Source organism: Sceloporus occidentalis, unplaced genomic scaffold (genome assembly GCF_023333645.1).
Source record: "Sceloporus occidentalis isolate IW3139 unplaced genomic scaffold, rSceOcc1.0.p SCAF_18, whole genome shotgun sequence".
In the NCBI taxonomy this organism is placed as follows: domain Eukaryota; kingdom Metazoa; phylum Chordata; class Lepidosauria; order Squamata; family Phrynosomatidae; genus Sceloporus; species Sceloporus occidentalis.
In genome coordinates this window covers 1,873,281-1,892,660 of record NW_028316998.1, presented here as the reverse complement: position 1 = coordinate 1,892,660, position 19,380 = coordinate 1,873,281, and the positions used below count along the sequence as shown (strand labels likewise).

The 19,380-nt window shown below is 39.4% G+C and overlaps 1 protein-coding gene across 2 annotated transcripts in view; it reads left to right on the top strand.

Annotated features, from left to right (window-relative positions):
* The window catches only part of LOC149302541 (RAB11-binding protein RELCH homolog), a 33,566-nt gene extending 21,352 nt beyond the window's left edge, over positions 1-12,214 (top strand). For both annotated transcript variants that reach the window (XM_089482250.1, XM_089482249.1), the window contains 6 exons: positions 255-318; positions 704-842; positions 2,096-2,212; positions 5,706-5,794; positions 6,148-6,218; positions 12,094-12,214. In XM_089482250.1, the coding sequence (XP_089338376.1) occupies positions 255-318; positions 704-842; positions 2,096-2,212; positions 5,706-5,794; positions 6,148-6,218; positions 12,094-12,214 (601 nt within the window). The remainder of the gene's footprint in view (positions 1-254; positions 319-703; positions 843-2,095; positions 2,213-5,705; positions 5,795-6,147; positions 6,219-12,093) is intronic.
* The last annotated feature ends 7,166 nt before the right edge of the window (positions 12,215-19,380 follow it).

Here is a 19,380-nt window from a genome sequence, read left to right as displayed (position 1 = left end):
CGGCTCTTGTTACCTTGTCCAGTGACCCGGAATTGTGAGTTTCCCCGACTGTTACCATCAGTTGTCACCTCTCTTCTTTATTCATGGCCTCTTTCACGCTTCATTAGATAAATGAGGTGATAAATTCTTGACATTGCAGTGAGCTAAAGCATAGTATAGTTTATCTTTTCTAATTCTTTTTTTTTTATTGTATCTAATAGCTTATTCCTGATTAATTGTGTCATCTATTGGCTTTTTTGTGCATTCTGTTGCAGCTCTGTAAGAATTGCCACTATCCCTGCTTTTGGTACAATAATGGAGACAGTTACTCAGCGTGAGGTAAGACGTTTCCACCTCTGTATGTTTAGCACGCTGTAATAACTGCATGTGTTAAGCTTCAGTAGATGGCGTACAGCGTGAAATGCGGCCTAATCAAATCATTTAAAGCATTTCTTCTTAAACTAGTCCTGTGTTTATTCTGCGCGTCCAAAGTACTAAAAAATCATTAAGAATGATGAGGCAGACGGGGCCTGTTGGACAGTGTTGTGTGCTTGATTTGCCATAGGTCACTTCTAAGCTTGATTGCAGTTTGCTTATTTATTTTATTCTTCTTTTCTCAACGCTGGAACTTTTTATAATGCACATGTACTGTTGTGTGAACAAATATATATATAATATATATGAGGTTTTGTTTCAGTTTCTGTTTTTCTAATAACTATTACAGCTTTTAGAGAGAGTGAAGATGCAACTGGCTTCATTTCTGGAAGACCCTCAGTATCAGGATCAGCACTCCCTGCAGACAGAGATAATAAGGACATTTGGGAGAGTGGGACCAAACGCAGAGCCGAAATTCCGTGATGAATGTGAGTAACCCCTGGTATTAATCTGCAATGTTGTAAAGCTCTATTTCAGCAGAACTGTGGCTGAAATATGCATATAGCTAATGTAGAATCTAAAACAGAGCTTCACAGGAATAAGGTACTTTGGTTTCATATGCAGTATTTCGGTTGTGTAATTTAGGTTTTCCCTGCAGCGCACCTCCTGCTAGAAATGTTCCTTTAAGGAGGAAACACAATACAGATTTTACATCCCAGCTTCCTTCTGGTCTGCTGCATAGAGCCCTGTGCGGGACAGTTTTCTTAATCCCGCTGAATTTCTGACCATTACAACATGTGTGTCTCGCTCCTGCAGCATGTGTGTCTCGCTCCTGCAGCATGTGTGTCTCGCTCCTGCAGCATGTGTGTCTCGCTCCTGCAGCATGTGTGTCTCGCTCCTGCAGCATGTGTGTCTCGCTCCTGCAGCATGTGTGTCTCGCTCCTGCAGCATGTGTGTCTCGCTCCTGCAGCATGTATGTCCAATCCTGCCCGCTCCCACAAACATTCCCATTCACAGATACTCATTCATTCCCTCGATCATGCATTCTTGCTCATACACCGTCCCCCACCCCCTTACCCGAACTGCGGATCTTGCAGCGCTGCTCGCAAGACTTCCGCAGGGGCTTCTGCTTCCCTCTGCATTGCTCGCGCTCTGTGCGAACAACTTCTCTTATCCCGCCCAGGGGAAGCAGGAATGGAGCAGGGTCATGTGATATAAAATCACTTGACTCCGCCGGGTTCCTGCTTTCCCAGGGCGAAACTAAAGACGCTGTGTGTGTGAGCAACACAAAGGCAGCCTTGCGGGAGTGCGGGGTATTACCGGGACCCACAGGTATATTGTGTTACCACCCACAACACACGGAATACCGCCCGCACCTGCAAGTTTTTTGACTGGTCCTGCAGGACCCACATTCCGATACAGTCCTCTACTGCTGAACAACATATACATTGTTTCAGTCATATTTGAGTAGCTGATGCGCCCATCATTAAAATGGGATTTGATCTCCCACCCACTTTCATAGCCGTGTCCAATCAAATCTGTGTGAGATTATCTGCCTCGCACCTAGAGTTGTCTGCATAGATTTGTGCAATTTTGCTCATAGGATAAACCAGCTCGTGTTTTATAATGTGTACCATTATCCATCTTGTCATGTTTCAATGAAAGTTAATTTTTTATTTCACTTATATTAAGTATAATGCCTAACCAAAACTATTGGTAACAGTCATTTATTTTATTTTAGTTGTCCTTCCTCACTTGCACAAGCTAGCTCTGGTCAACAATCAGCAGTCTGTGGATTCCAAGAGACTGGACATTGCCACGTGCTTGTTTGAAGCATATAGTGCGCTCTCCTGCTGCTGTATCCTTCCTGAATCTGAATTTTTAAGAAGCATGTAATAGTCTTCTGTAGTATCTCATTCTGTATGAGGACATAAGCTACATGTCAAGTAGCACAGTTGGGAGTACATGTAACTTATATCTGCAGGATCCAGTCCATTCTTCCAATGATAATTATATCCACAGGGTGTGGTAGTACTAAAATGATGATTGTGACACCCCCTACATTGTAGTATAAAAAGTTATTTTTATTTTAAGCCATTGAAAACAATATTAAGCAGGCATAATACAATATCAACACAGCATACTTCCAGCATACACTGACTGGTTTTGGCACCAAAAGTACCATTCTCAAGGTGAATTAACAGTCACACCTCATGGTCATTATTTACACCTTCCCCTTAAAGGGTTATCTGGTGAAGGCACATGTCTAATCCTCTGGGTTAAACCTTCTCTTGCAACTTTAATGCGATCAGCCTCTGCAGAAACGTTATCAACTATTTTACATGTTTTAATGTAAATCAGTGTGTGTGATGTTTGAAAAGTCCTGCGGCCACATAACTTCCTGGACACTCTGAATTTAAATTTAGCTTGCATTGTTGAGCAAGACAAAATCTGTCTCTACATAAATGGTAAGCTTGTATTAATAAATGAGAAGTTCCTGTGTTGCTTCCTTCCCGATTCCTTCCTCTTTTTCATAGTTATCCAGTAGTTATTCTAAACCATCCAGATGTACGTTAGGGGTTCTTTTTCCAGAAAGTGTTTTGCAAACAGGACTGAACACTGAGTAAAATGATCTTTCATTACTCTAGATCAGCTTTTCAAATACTCAAATTACAGTTCTTGTAACATTTCTCAGAACAGACTAAATGACCCAGCTCTCACTGCCTTGAGTCTCGCAACTGTGTCTCTGCTCATAGTAGAACTTGGCATGTTAGTACATACTAATCAATGTCTAGTAGGCTTGTGCCAATGGACCAAACACGATTCGCACAAATTTTTGGTTTCGTTTTTGCTCAATTTGTTTTTGGGCAGCAAATTCAGTTTCCTGCTCTCTCATTTTGGACTTTTTGCATTTTAAACAAAATTCGGTGTCAGTCGCCCTCACTCTCTCTCATGCTCTTTCACGCACACTCTCTCTAAATAGCTTCTTACCTTCTCTGACAGCTGCTTACGCGTCCCTCTCTCCGTGCCGAGCAGCTCCTCTTTGTACCATGAATCTTCTTGTTCTTCTATCTTGTTTCTTTATCTGCTGCTCCAAATAAAGTATTTGTTCTTCGTATGCTGCTCTGTGGACAACTGGACATGACCTCCAATGAGTTTCTGTCAAAATGGCTGAGCTTCGGGGCATATCCTCTCCCCTAGTTGGAGGAACAGGGAGAGTGTGTGCCCAGAGGCCCTCCCCTTTTGCCGAAGTAACATCACATTGAATTTCTGTCAAAATGGCTGAATTTCTGGGCACATTATCTCTCCCGATTGGAGGAAGGGGAAGAAGATGTGCCGAGGAGTGTCGAGGATCCAACCTTTTGCAGAAGTTCACCATTCGGTTACTTTACTGGAAGTTATGTCCTATTGTCCACGGAAAAGCAAACATGAAGAATGAAGACTTTTTTGGAGCAGCCATGGAAGAAAGAAGACAGAAGAACAAGAAGATGCAATATAAGAAGCAGAGCCACACTGCATGGAGACGGAGACACGGAAGTGGTTGGTGGAGAAGGTAGGGAGACATTCAGAGATGGTGTGAAAAAAAAGTAGGTAAGTGAAAGAACCAACAAAATTCAAACAAAAATTCAGAGCCCTTTGCGAGTGATGTTTCAATGAGTGTCCCTCCTAGTTTTCAAACTTGTACCAAAGTCTAATTTTTAGTAAATAGGCAAGAAATAAACAAAAAAGGTGATGTTATGAATGATTTTGATGAGCTTCTGTGATCTTGGCAATTTCTGAGTGCATAGAGAAACATTCCATTCACTATAATTTTTATGTACAGTATTACACTATATAGAAAAGGTGTGATCCCCACCGACTCATAAAAGTGCAAAATATAATAATAGTACTTCCCGCAGTCTGCTGCTTCCTGAATTTCACTCTTCCTCAGAGTGCAATCGTGTAAATGTGTCCAAAATGGGAGCGCAATAAAATAAAGGAAAGAAGGAAAAATCTAAATAGTGTGATATTGTCAGATGTGTGACTATACATGTAAAATGTGTAAGTTCGACTCACGCTTTGAATAGAAATATCAGGCCCATCTAGTGATTCTTTAAAAGGTTCTTTTATTCTTCACAGAAATCTAAAATGGTGAAACAGACCGCAATGGTGAAAGTACCTCTGCAATAGGAGACAGAATAAAGAAATGCACTTACAATTTGGGTTACGTGCAAAGGCAATAACCCTGTAGAACAGTTCCAAAATGTCTTTTGGTCATCAGAGTCTACTGCTGGTCCGGTACAAAGAGTTAAAAAAGATTAAAACGTTTGAATAAACTTATTCTCGAACGCGTTTCGCCGACTGGCTTCCTCCGGAGAAGAGTCACAGACTTCCTTTGTTATTACGCTCCCGTTTTGGACACATTTACAGTATTACACTATGATCTGTTTTTTATTTTCATGTTATTGCGCCCCAATTTATGAAGACTTTTATTTAAAAAAAAAATGGAGGAATACAAGAGAGAGAGAGCTGCATCTACCTTTTAAGGAAAGTGTATGAACACTTTTGGAATCACTTGGCATGTGGTGTCACTAACATTTTGATGTTGGGGATGGTGTCTTGCTCTCATGGTTTTTTCTCTCCTACAAGGATCCTTAGCCGCTTCTATGATTAGCGAAGTATAAATAATTGACTCATTGACGGTATGTTTTATTTTTTAAGTCCATAAGTGTGTCACCTCTGTTTTCACAAACTTAAATTATTACCATTGTGAGCCATGCAGTTGCTGACTGGGAAGATGGGTCACGGTGAAAAGGCTGCGTGTACATTTGTGAGGACCTCTAGCTTTGATTGGAGCCATCTGTATGTTCTGGGACTTCTCTATATTAAGGCTGGTCAGTAATCTGTCGGTCTTTTTTGGTAGTGGATAAGCAAAACTATCTGAAGGGTAAGGGAAATTTCCAATACCATGCGGACTCTTTATTATGTGTTGAAATACACCCACAAAGCAATCCCTGATTGTAATTACACACCTGTTAAGGGCTAAAGAGGCAAAGAACCCAGTCTGTTTTAGTGACACAATTAGTCATGTGTGATCTGCCTCTAGTGTCAACACTCAACAGTGTTAGCTGAAATTTACTTTAGTATTATCGGCTCTAATAATGTATTTTCATTCTTTTCTCTTTTGGGCACAGGTTTGGGCACTTTCATATGGCTATAATCCAGCCATGATAGTAGATTTACTGCGTGTTTATTTGAATGCGTATAGATATTTTTTTCTTACCTTTTTAAATGCATTGTTTTACATATTATCCAGCTACATAGCTTTTACTAAAAAATAAGATGAAGGATCCTTAACTGTTTCTTCCTAGTTATTTCAGAGGATATATTGGTGAATCATTTTTTGCCTGGACTTAGGTGTTTACGAGTTGACATGGAACATCTTTCCCCTGAACACGAGGTGAGCGGTAGTGTTTATATATTTTATGAGCCTCTGTCTAAATATTCTGCATGCGTGTTTGTGCATCTTTTTTTCTCATGTTCCTTATTAGTCATAAGCAAAAATCAGGCAGAACTTTGTTTTGCCTATGAGTAGATTTTTTTGATTGTGCTGAGGAACCTCTGTTGCATCAACCTTTAATCTGCAGTTCTCATTTTTTTTTTAGTAAATGTTTTAGCATAGTTTAGCTGGGGCAGAAAGGTTATTTCTCATAAAACCGTTGGGGATGGATTAGCAAATATAAAAATGTGTCCTTTCTTGGTTTGCAGAATGACACCATGGAATTAATGTTGACTTTTGTCTCTGTTCGCTAGGTTATTTTAAGCTCCATGATAAAAGAATGTGAACAGAAGGTGGAGAACAAGACGGTCCAAGAGCCCCAAGGGTAGGTGCAGGTTCTATTCATTTCGAATCAGCTGTATGGTAATGGTATGTGTATTACTTCCTTAATACTACTTGAAGTGTCGATTACTTCATTACTTATATTATATAAAATATGTGACTGTTTATATTTTGTACAGTTTCATTTAGGTTTTGTTTGTTCTGATTTCCGTAAGAAAATCATCTTTTGAAAGGAATTGAAAGTAAATGTAGAAATAAAATGGCTTTGTGTATTCTGGATAAGTAAGTTCTGATTGCTCAGGCCTAGCGATTTTTAAAAAATAGAACATGAAAACATTAAAGATTTTGTGTAACAAGAGTGATCTTTACAAAGTAGGAATCAAGAATGTCTGAAACCATGTTTATTCTCGTTAAGCAGATGTTTCATCGAGATATAGCACTTTCTGCAGCCTGACATAGTTCACATTTCCTATGTATGAAGTCATTTTGTAGTTTACATTAATACATTAAATATCTAAACATTCCTTCCAGAGCAGCAGGAAGTAAGAAAAGGTCCCTGCCTTTCTAAAAAGCAGAAGGGGGTGGCATTTGAAGCGCATACCTTTATAGCACAAGTACATTAATAGATATGATAGCCGTGTGGTCCCTTTTAAATTTTTTTTGTTGTATATTCTGCAAACGTGTGGGGGAATTCTGCATCTCCTTGCACATTTTATACTCTCCTTCGGTCGGTGCCAGCACAGGCTAGTGGAATGCTGGGGACTAGGCTTGCAAATGTGTGGAAAGTCCTCCCATTGACTTCAATGGCAGCATTTTCCAGCCACTGATTAGCAGCTTCAAGCAGTGGCAAGGATAGACAATTAAGTAGAAAGGGACCCTGAGTGCTTTATTTTATTATTTTTTTTTCATTTTGGAAGAATGCATATTAATGCGTTATAAGGTATTTAGGATGCCGCCAGGTGCAATGAAACAGATTTTTTTTTTTGTGTGCAAGTACACCAATAACTAATATTTTAATACTAGTGATTTAAGGAGCAAACCTTTTTGAGTCTAAAAATTCCAGAAAAGACTTTCATTCTACACATTCACATTCCTAGGTTTTCTAATGGTTAAGTAAGCCTAAACTATATAAAACCGCAATAACGTCAGCCTTGCAGTATACCCATCCCAAAAGACTGCTTTATTAGGTACCTCCTCCTGTAAGGGTACAGCAAAAAAAAAACAAACTAAAAAAACAATTTAGTGTAGGAAACAATAAAACTGACGTTGTTCAAACAGAAATGTATGTGTGAGATTCAATATTTTGTCCTTTGTCTATTTTTTACATCTGTGTTATTTTTGTTATAGCCTTGATTTTTATTTTATTTCTGCCGTAAAGACTACCACGTGCAACAATGTACGGATATTTCTGATATCACGTGAGACAGTTTGCTAGATACAGGTTTTTTGTTTAGCTGTCAGGCCATGTACCATCATATTATTTCTGTGACATAGGTTTAATGTCAGATCCTTGGGCCATATTTACTTTTACAATTGAGTACATCATCTTTATTTGATGTTCTGTGGCTGTTGATCTGATTGGGAAGTTATATGTATGGAAATATATAAAGAACTTTTAGAACTGTTTTTCAAGCTCTTGTGATCCGCATTTGTTGTGCTAAATGCCTTTTTTGTTACAGAATGCTGACCTACTTATTCTATCCTTGCAATTTTACATCCTGGGTTTATATCAAGTGAAATGTAAACTGGCAGCTTAAAATAGATACTCATTCAGATTTCCTTCCTTGTGCACAGTGAAATGGCATCCTGTGTTGGTTTCAGCGGGGACATTCCAGCCATAGTATTTATTAATTTACATCATATGAGTGTCCCCTTTAAATTAACCCCCCATCCCCATCGGTATGACTAATGACATACCAGGTCCGTCATGAAAAAACATGGTCCTACAATTCCCTTGAAGGTACTAGTCCTTGTGAATGATGCATTTTGCGGTGGCACTGCTGTTGCTGACCGGGCCATGACCGGAGCAGCCAACCTACAGCCAATTACCCTTGTTTACGAGCATGCTTTTAAATATATTTTTAATTTTTTTAGTTTTGGTAGTTAGTGGGGGATTTTGGTTTAGTTAAGGGTTAAAAAAAAAAAAAAAAAAAAAAACCTTAAAATTTGTCTCTATTTGCACTAGCAGTGCATAATTGTATATACCTGTGAGTGACCAGAAGTGGACGTGCGAGTCGTTATAAGGGCCAGCTTTAGGTGTTCGGCCACCCTGTGCGGCTACCCCTGTGGTGCCCTTCTCCCTTTATTGCCCCAGGGTCCCCTTTGTCCCCTTCTTCACTGTACCTCACCTTTTTTTCCCTCCCTCATGTAGGTCACGTATAAAACAAACACATGGAAACACAGCATTGCAGGTATAGATCAACTGACTATCACACACAAACTCGGCATTAAAAGTATAGATCAAATAATGCATGGAAATCCTAAATTGGAGACATAGGACACACATACCCCAAATGTCAGCCCCGGAACCCAGATTAGACACAAAGGCTTGCCATGTTTTTCCTCAAACAGCCTGTGTCACTTCTGCACCTCAACACTTACAGATTGCATGCTAACACACAAGCTCTTACACATTGCATGCTAACACACATTGCATACATACAAACTTATTCATACTACCGTATTTGCTCGATTATAAGACAAGGTTTTTTTCAGAGCAAATGCTCTGAAAAATACCCCTCGTCTTATAATCGGGGTCGTCTTATAATCAGACCTCAAATAGGTCTGATTATGAGACGACTAAGATCCAGATCCCCCGCAGCTGCAGGGGACCTGGATCCTCTTGTCTTCCGCCCCTCCCCACTTACCGGTGCTTCTGAGTCCCCGGTGTGTAGCCAGGGCAGCGTGTAGATGTCTACGCGATTCGCGTAGACAACTTACGCTGCAGCCAGAAGGAGGTGTGGCTAGCAGCGGGAGTTGTCTGCGTCCATCGCGCAGACCTTCCCCGGCTGTCAGAGTTCCCCGATTGCGGGGAATTCTCTCTGACAGTCAGGGAAGGTCTGCATGATGGACACAGACAACCCCCGCTGCTAGCCACACCTCCTTCCGGCTCAGTGGCATATAGGGGGTATAAGGCATTTCTGGGGCAGATGTGCATAACTGGGGGGGGGGCAGGTTGGAAAATAGAAGGAAATAAAACCAAAATATTTTTCTCAATCATAGCTTTTATTAAAAAAAAAAAAAATAGTTTACATGAATTAACGTTTACCAGTAAAACGTTTTTCCTATAGGGTCGTCTTATATTCAGGCTTTTTCTTTTTTTCCTAAATTAATATTCAGATTTGGGGGGTCGTCTTGTAATCACGGTCGTCTTATAATCGAGCAAATACGGTACTTACTTTCGCATCTTTGTGTTGAAGACACAAACTTTTGCTTCTAAAAACAGTTCTATTAAAATGCACATATTCTTTATATTATTGTATATACCTCTCGACAATGCTATTTATGCAAAGCTATAGGCCACTCCATTTCTTGACTTGGACACCCTTGTGCTCATCACAGGCATCCAAACAGGAAGTCTACAACTGAAAGAACTACCATATTTGGGTGGTATACCCCTTAATAAACTGTACAGACCTGCTGAATATGTTGGCAATAAATAAATGTAATAATAATATAAGCTTTTAGGAGAGATATACAGTTTCTCCAGGGGGTGCGTACCCCTTTTAGCATCAAAACTGCATAATAGTAGTTGCATGTGGATTAACATAGCAATACAGATAATATACTGTATAAATGTTATGTAACTAAATACGTAGAATATACAAAATGAAACTATTTCTCAAAAATTGCCATCATTGACCTTACACGTACAGTGTGTATATGTATATATCTCCTGATCTGTGTATTTCTATAAATTGTGTTTTTGTATGGGAAAAGAGTGAGCCTACCTGGGTGCAGATGCACGTGAGGAGCTAAATGCTGCTTGTGTGGAGGAGTTTTAGAGTACTCATGCTGAGCCACATACCTCCACAAGTGTCCCTGTTTTCGATCCTTTGATCTCTCTGTCCCAGGGAGCTGTATAATTAGTGGAGGTCTGTGCTACTGCTCTGACCCTCTATGCCTAACCTCTCTGGAATCTACCACTCCTGCCTCAGGTCCCATCTCTCCCCTTATCTACCCACGCCCCCTGATTTGGACACCTGAATTGTTCCGGTTATGCTTATCCCCCCTTTTGTTGAGCCAGGAGTTTGGTATTAGTTCACACATATTGGTGCCTGGATGCAGTATTTCTTCAGTGCCAGTAATCTTGGGCTCATTCATGACCCCATATGTTCATACACACAGTAACACCATTCACTAACACACACTCTAACAACATACACTTACACATACTCACACTCTCCTTTTCCTATCATTCTCTCTCTCACTTCTCCTTCTCGTCCCCTCATCCACAGCTCTCCCCCTCAAGCGTGGTGCCTTTTATTTTTCATTACATGTTTGCCTCTGGGCTTCTTCTGTAACTGGGGTGTCTGGGTGCAGTTTGTTTCTCGTATAGTAACACCAGGGATGGTTTTTCTAAACCTATATATGATATGAAATGTACAGACACAGTAACATTGTAATGTAAAAAAAAACGTTATTCAGCGAGAAAGCTATGATTAGCAGGACTTATTGCAGAGTCCATTTAAATTAACAAATTGTCTTTTACAACGGGAAGTTCCCTCTCTTTAGCCACACGCGTGCTGCTTCCCTTTATAACATCTTCCTCTTTTATATGTTTTTGGATTCCATTTTAAGTAATCTATCTGCTAGGATGAATTGGTAAGAATTGACTCTTTTGAAAATGCTTATAGTTTTTACATACCTTATTAGACATTTTCACTAAACTGGCAGTTGTGGAGAATTGAACATTTGGCACTCTCCTATTTTATGCTAAGCACAATCTTTAGGTTAGCCATTCATATTGGTTAATAGGCGGACTAAAATGCTGTTTGTTTTTTTTTTAAATCAGATTTTTGATTTGGCCATCAGTTTGGTTATCGTAAATTTTATTTGATATTGTCATTATGATGATTACTTGGGTTTTATTCCAGTACATACATATTTTGTATATACAGTTCTAATGTGTGTTTCTTAGCTAACTGTGGTAATTATGGATGTCATTTTAGATTCTTTTGAAGCTTTTTTTTTTATGATCATATTAAATTACCAAAGCCAAACGTTCCAGGTTGGTGCTAGAGCATGTGATGCTTGAGAGATAAAGCTGGCTGAGAACGCTCTGCATTACTCCTTCAGTGCTGTCCGTTCCTTCTCTTACTTGTTCTTAGCTTCTTACTTTGTTGTCCTCTCTGGAACGCACTATGCTTCTTCTCTCAGCTTTTCTTGCTCTCATTCCAGAATGCTCTCAGCTTGTCTTTTTCCGGCAAATCTGTTTTCCATGTCGTCATGTGCACGTGCTCCAGCCTGGAACGTTTGGTCTCTGTCCAAGTCAGGCGCTGAAAAGAAGGGTTAGAAGTGAGTTTTTCTATTGTTAAATTGTGTGAGTTTATTGCATTTTTACTTGATTTTGTTTTCTTTAATCTGAGCTTTTCAAGTCACAAGCTGCCCGTTAGCGTCACAATGAATAAACCTGACTTATCTTTTCTGGCATCAATTTTAAGGAACAAAGTTGGATTTTATTGGAGCTTCCTGTTGTCATTTTGGATTCCTTTTCAATGTATCTTGTCTAGTGCAATATGCTAAGTGTAGATACTTGATGTAACTTGGATGGCTTGTTAAATACTGTAATTTTGTTTTAACAACCTTTTTGTCTTTTCTGTAGCCAAATAGCCGTTACAGGCAATATACCAGTGATCAGGGCTGGATGAATTCTTTAAAAATATATATATTTATACTTTAATGTATCTCTTTTTCAGTTCCATGTCCATTGCTTCAAGCCTTGTGAGCGAAGATACAAAAACAAAGTTCTTGAACAAAATGGGTCAGCTGACAACTTCTGGTGCGATGCTAGCAAATGTTTTTCAGCGGAAGAAATAAATTGCTTTTCCTACCAGCCAATAAAACACTAAAATGGACCACATACTCCTTGGCTCCTCGTACTTGAAGTACTTGCCTTTTTCTTTCTTTACCTGTCTTATGTTTCTGTAATATATTTTATCTAAAACTCCAAAGATATTTGCACTTCAATAAAATATCAGCATGTCTGATTTTTTTTTTTTTGGATGGGGGATTAACTCTGTAGTTTAACATTTAAATAGAATAGTTAGTCTTTACCATGTCTGTCTGTGTTTGATTTTTTATATATATATATATACATATACACATATAAATATATAGTGAAAAGTATTTTTTCTGATTAAAAAATAAACTGTTCACGATTCTGCTGTACTGCACAAATTGCAATGGTACTTAACTAATTTACATTTAAATTAATTGCCATGAAGTAATAAAGTGAAAGATAGCTATGTATTTAAATTATGGAAGAAAAAAAAATTTGTTTTTATTATTTTTAAATTAACAAGAAAAGCAGAGACCAGCGCTACCCTGTGCCTTTTTTGGATTCAATCCTTGTGGACTACACTGGAGTAAAAGTCATATGAAACACTACAGAATCCATTTATATTTGTGGGTTTATTGTTTCCGTCATCTTGTAACCATGTATCCCACTACAAAGGTCTGATTATTTATTGCAAGAATAAATGATATAACAATTTCTATGTGCAGTAACAGCACTGGATCGCAATGTGCTAAAATTCATCATATTAATACCTCACTGTTGAAAAATATGTGAGTCTCCAGAATACCTTTTTGTCTCTACAAATAAACATCTTGTTTACCTAAAGTGGCACAATTGTATATTTCTAATGTTTAATCACTTATTTTTATATGAGTGAGTGTACATTTAATTTATTGAACATGGAAAAACGTGATAGTTTATCCGTTTTACACTAAATAGCCAAATCCTGGCATATGAAGCGGATAAGAGAATAAAGTGTGAAGTATATGTACTGTTGAAACAGTGTTAACGAAATGGTTTTTCCGTTCTAGTAATGATTCTAATATGTTGTGCTGCGTAGTAGTTTAGGAACGAAATGTACACGTGCAAATACATTTCGGAGCCCTTATAATTCAGTGAATCCCAATTGTAGGTGATAAATGTCCCTTAAAACATATGTATTTGACTCTTTGTAGTTACTAGTTTCCCATTGCTTCTTGCAATATAGCAGTTGTATATTTTTATGTTTAGATTGACAGATTTACTGAAGCCTGCAGTACTCATCAGTAAGGGGCAGTAAATATTTAAATGGGGATTAAATGCTCAGGATTCTATGTTTTCATTCCATATCATTTTTGTTGTTTTTATTCAAAAAAGGTAAAACACTGCTGGCTTACTGAATTGTCTGAACCTGAAAAGGATACAAAGCTTTCTTTTTCTTCAAGTTGCAAAAGACAAACTATCTTACCTGTGAAAACATAATACAAATACTGAGTGCACTGGTTTTTTGTTTTTTTTTCATATATATAATTTTTCCTCGGTGAATTGCAAAATAATTCCACAGAATTATTAAATGGCTCTAAACAAATTTTATAAAAATATTCTAGTAATTTTTCATATGTATATATTTTGCCATAATCCATTGTGTCTTTACATCTTCTGTTGTGCCATGTGAGTAAGTGGCCTGAGAGATTGAAGGATATTATTACCAATAGGCAGCGATTCTCCATGTGCTGACTATTCCAGTCCAAAAACATTCATGTTTCCCGGCGAATCTATCCTGATATATTTATCTTGAACTTGTTTTCCCTAACATATGCTCATCTCTGAGCATGCGCTGTATGATAGAGGACTGTTTTTCATAAGAGCTGTATAAGTAATCTAGTGAATTTTTTTGTTCTGTTCAAATAAAGACAAATAAAAATTTTGAAACTGTTTTCGATGCACTATATATCTGGCCTTGCTAATTGTTACCTTAAGCAATGGCACTTGCATCCCATGGAGCGCATCTGTTGCAACTAATTTCAGTCTCTAGTTTTAATTATATTAAATTGAATTTGTTATATATTAAAGGGCCACATGTCCCAGAACACATCCTAAACAAAAATGCATATTAAATAAGGAAAACTGACCTAGCCGTATTGGTCCAAGTCCATATGGTGTCTTTTGTCAATGGTGATAACTTTTTTTGGGCAACAAGTAGATTAAGTAGGGTTGCATAAGCTTTTGAGAACACAGAAGTCTCTCCTTGAACTAATTCTGAACTAGTAAGAGACCCCTTAAGAACACTTTCTATGTTGGCCCAATGATGTATAATCTTCAAACTAAAGACCCCTGTATACACTACTCCAAATATCATCATGCCAGTGGGTGGATATGATCTGCTACTGTTTAATCAGACTGTTCCTTAAATAAATTATCTGGAAAAACAAGTAACTAAAAACAATGGATGGATTTCATGCTTCAATAGAAACTAGACGAAAAGGGAAGTTTGGCAGAGAGGCGGTAATCAAACCAATTTATTCAAAGGTTGTAAGATAAACAGATCACATTATCCCAACACATCTTTATGGCTTGTTTACCATAGTGTCATGCAAACTATTACATTGATCCCTGAGATAGTTGGTATATGTTGCATCTGGTGGCCTTTGAAAAGATAAGATAAGGAATTAGATAAGGGTAGTTGTGCCACCTTCTGCCACAGATATTGGTTATCCGTCATTAAAATAATGTTTTTAATAAAATAATTTATAGAGAACACTCATGTCTTATGGAAAGATATATTGGTCAGGAAACAGAATGAAAAAGGCATGTTGAGGTACAGACAGAGAACATACTCAATGAAAAAACGCATACCTCTCTCAACACTCCCAATTTTTGGTCACTGTCCTACTTTTGCCGGCAGGGGACGCATGGGTTGGTTGGAGATCCTCTGATCTCCCCAGACCAGTCCATGTGATAGATCAGTGGTGGTCAGTGATATAGCACTGACAACTATTGAAGCACCAACATGGCTTCCTCAAGACGTTAATGTGGCAAGGTGGCTATTCTGATAATGAGGGGGGTTGCTGTCCTGCACACACCCACCCCACCCCCTGCTGTTTATCATACCCCTCAATACAGGTGTTCAGATTTGTACACCTGAAATGTTGTGGTTATGAAAATGTGTATAACTTGAGCTGGGAAATATAGATAGCCAAGTAGGTCAATTACATTTAACTAGTGGTAATGAGTAATGAGGAAGCCCTTATTGTAGTTCTGGTTATCACACTTGTGTTCCCAGGATTGTGAAAGCTTGCCTAGTAAAAACCAATAGTTTCATATCTGCAATACAAAACCAGAGGTGAGTCCGCATGCTTTAGTTTTTTCAAAAAGGGGAAATAGTCATTCTATAACCAATCTAGGATTTCCAAATAAAAACTGCTGTACAATGTGAAATTGCTTCAACAAAATATTCCATGGTGAATTGATGTAACGATATTTATCTCATATGTTTACAATTTAATAAGGCATACAGCACACCTCTAAATCCCACCGTTATTCCTAGTTAAAATTGCTAGTTTATGTTAACTTTTCTCACAATTTTATACACAAATTGGGTTCTCCATTATAAACAGAAATACAGATAAGTGCTGCATTGTCTCTGCTTCCTCTTAGCTACCTACCCTCGCATACCTTTTTTTCGCTGACAATGCCATTTTCTCGGGGCTTGGCACATCTGTATATCCGTGTAACCTGCCACGCTTTGGTTTTATCTGCTTCCCTACCGTCCTGTCCCAGACTCTGCTTTTATTTTATTTGTGGTAGTGTTCTGTTTTTACAATCCCCTGCCACTTCTCTAGAAACTTTGATTGACCTTCTTTGCACTGAAAATAGCCCATATTGTTTGCTTCCACTGCAGTCTCTGTTGAACAAAACCGATGTTTGCATATTTTCTCATGTCTAACAAATTGTCTACAATTTTAAATGTTTTTGTGTTTGAATAAATTCTGTCTGATAGAACAGGATCAATGGACACAGCTCAGCTGCCATCATTTAAACATCAACCAGTCAGCTGTTAAAATTTTGAATGTAAAAATAAATAAAAAATTGATTTAACACGAAATAAAAACTCAATGGTAAGAAAAACTCAAACTCAGTGTGACAAAGAACAGAAAAAAGCAATGAATGTTATGGCCCATTTGACCATTTCTCCTTAGTCACCCTGTTGGGGTCTTTCACAGTTTCTCTTTCGTTAACTCTCATCGTTAATGAGATGCAATAGAGTATACTGGCCTAGGCTAGCTTTTTAGCAACCAAGGTCCATTGCACGTCACTACTTAATGGACCATTTACAGAGGAAATCTATCATGTTTTCAACTGGCCGATTTACACAAGACCGCGCTGCCTCCCTAGAATGTTGTACCTTGTGCCACGAGTCCTTTTGAGGTGGAGTTTGCCTATATAATGCTGTATCCTGTTAGCAAAGACATACAGGCTGTGGTCCAACATGAAAACGTACCTACCAACAGTTCTGGTGTTTACGGGACAGTTGCAGATAGCTGCCCCGCTGTCTCATTGTTTTCAGAAAGTGGGCATCATATCAACCAATTGATCTGCCCTTGAGTGACCAAGGAAGCTCTGTGTTGTTGCAGCACCAACCTATGTTGTAGTTCCCACCTTGCAAAGTATCTATTAAGCTAAGGCTGCTTCTGGAACTGGCCCCACTCCTCGCCACCTCCTGCCACAATCCCCAAATTGAATCCCCCTCCCTGATTTCGACATTTTGAAACATTGGGCAGTATATGAATACAGCATTGCCCCTTCTCGTGTGTTGATCAAAACAGCATTGAAAAGTCGGTAGAGAAATAGTTATGTTGCTAACCAAACATTGGCAAATATACCTTACTCTGGTTTTCATCTCAAATCCTTTTTGTGCAAGAGCTAGCAAAATAAACAAAAGGCTATAGCTTTCTTTAGGTAAACAGTGGGTCGCTTAATCCTGATAGGGAATTTCCAGCCAGTTATTTAACAGTTACTTATCTTGATTATCTTGTCGTTTTGACAGTCTGAATGCAGCTCTGTAAGTAAACCGCCTTTGTTTCCATAAATTTTAGTGTAGCTCAGAAAACTGGTTCTGTACGCTTTTATACCAAATGGGGAGTTAACAGGGTTGGTCCCAGGCTAATAAAAGGACATAGCTGGTGGAGGAGTAGACTTAGAGCCCTGGAAATAATGTATCAAATGTTCTGTTTAGGACAATTATGTACAAATATTGATTATCAGCAAATCAGAGTGAATATCGGTTGGGTTATTAGACCAATATTTTTCTCTTGGTTAAGTTGAGATGTCTGTAGGTCTGCATAAAATAATGTAATGGTCACGTGGGTAGTGGGTATTTGAGGACCCTTCCATAGCTTGATTGTCACCAAGGGTAGATTTCTGTCCATCATCCGTCAAGCTGGTTGCTTATGAATTTTCAATAAATGTGTCCCTTACTTGATTTGTACTTCAGTTATAGGTAAACATGTCAAATACTTTGAGTATGTAAATGAACATAGCAGGCAGTTTACACAAGATGCCCGACTGTTCTTTATCACCCATGATAGATAAAACACTATTCCAACAATTTTCCAAAGTTGTATTTAATCCTTTCTTACAGAACTTAAATACTTTTATATCATATATCATAAATTACATACAAAGTCACCAAACATGGGGACAGTTTTTGAGTGCTGACTTGTGACGTTACATTACATGACCCCACTGAGGATTCTCATCCAGCATACAATAACCCAGGCACTGTGACTATTGCTGGTACGCGGTCGATGGCACTAAAGCATCAGGGCGACTAATGGACATAACTGGGAACTTCCAGGCTCTGGCTACTCTGAGCAGGGCCGGACTGGCCCACCGGGATACCGGGAAATTTCCCGGTGGGCCGGAAGGTCCGTGGGCTGGGCGGCCGGCAGACTAACCATGAAGACAGCCGCTGAGCGGCTGCAAATGGCATTGAACGCCTCCCTCGGTGCCAGGGGCGGGCTGGGCAGGGGGGGCAATTGCCCCCCAGGCTGCCCGAAATCTAATCAAAGCGGCCGCTGGGTGCTGATGCGGCCGGCCGGCGTCAGCACCCAGCAGCCGTGTGCGATGGCCGTCTAGTGATGGGAGCAGTGTGAGGGGTGAAAGCTCCGCCCCCTCGCACTGACCTTTCACCCCTCACGCTGCTCCCATCGCTATGCGGCCATCAGATTGCTGGGAATGTAATCTGAACGGCCGGTGCGTGCTGATGCCGCCGGCCGGCTCTGCTTTAATACTTTTTTTTTTACTTTATATGGCAAGCCGATCCAGCTTACCATATAAATAAAAAAAAAGTGTTAAGGTAGCTCCGGCCGGCGGCATCAGCACGCATCGGCCGTTTAGATTACATTCCCAGCAGTCTGATGGCTGCATAGTGATGGGAGCAGCGTGAGGTGGAAGCTCCGCCCCCTCGCACTCTGCTGCAGCACCGGATGTCTGATCAGTGACATCCTGTCAGCATAGAGGAGAACAGTGTGCAGCTACCAGGAAGTCAAGAGAAGTAGAAGGTGAGTAAAATAATGTATTTTTTGTACTGTATAATGTTTTTTGTATTTGTTAAAAACAAAAAAAATCGGCATGTGTGTGTATGTAAGTGTGTCCCCCTATATGCCAGTGCCACTCTGCCTCCAGAAATGCCTTATACCCCCCCTATATGCCACTCTGTCCCATGATATGCCTTTTAACCCCCTATATGCCAGAGTTGCATATAGGGGTATAAGGCATTTCTGGATGCAGAGTGACATATAGGGGGTCAAAAGGCATATCTGGAGGCAGAGTGGCATAAAGGGGGTTAAAAGGTATATCATGGGGCAGAGGAGCATATAGGAGGGTATAAAGCATATCGGGGAGGCAGAGTGGCATATAGGGGGCATAAGGCTTTTCTGGAGGCAGAGTGCCCCATGATATGCCTTTTAACCCCCTTCATGCCACTCTGCCTCCAGAAATGCCTTATACCCCCTATATGCCACTCTGTCCCATGATATGCCTTTTAACCCCCTATATGGCAGAGTGGCATATAGGGGGTTAGAAGGCATATCATGGGACAGAGTGGCATATATCATTTTTTTTTAATATGGCAAGCTGGATCGGCTTGCCATATAAAGTAAACAAAAATGTCCCATGATATGCCTTTTAACCTACTATATGGCAG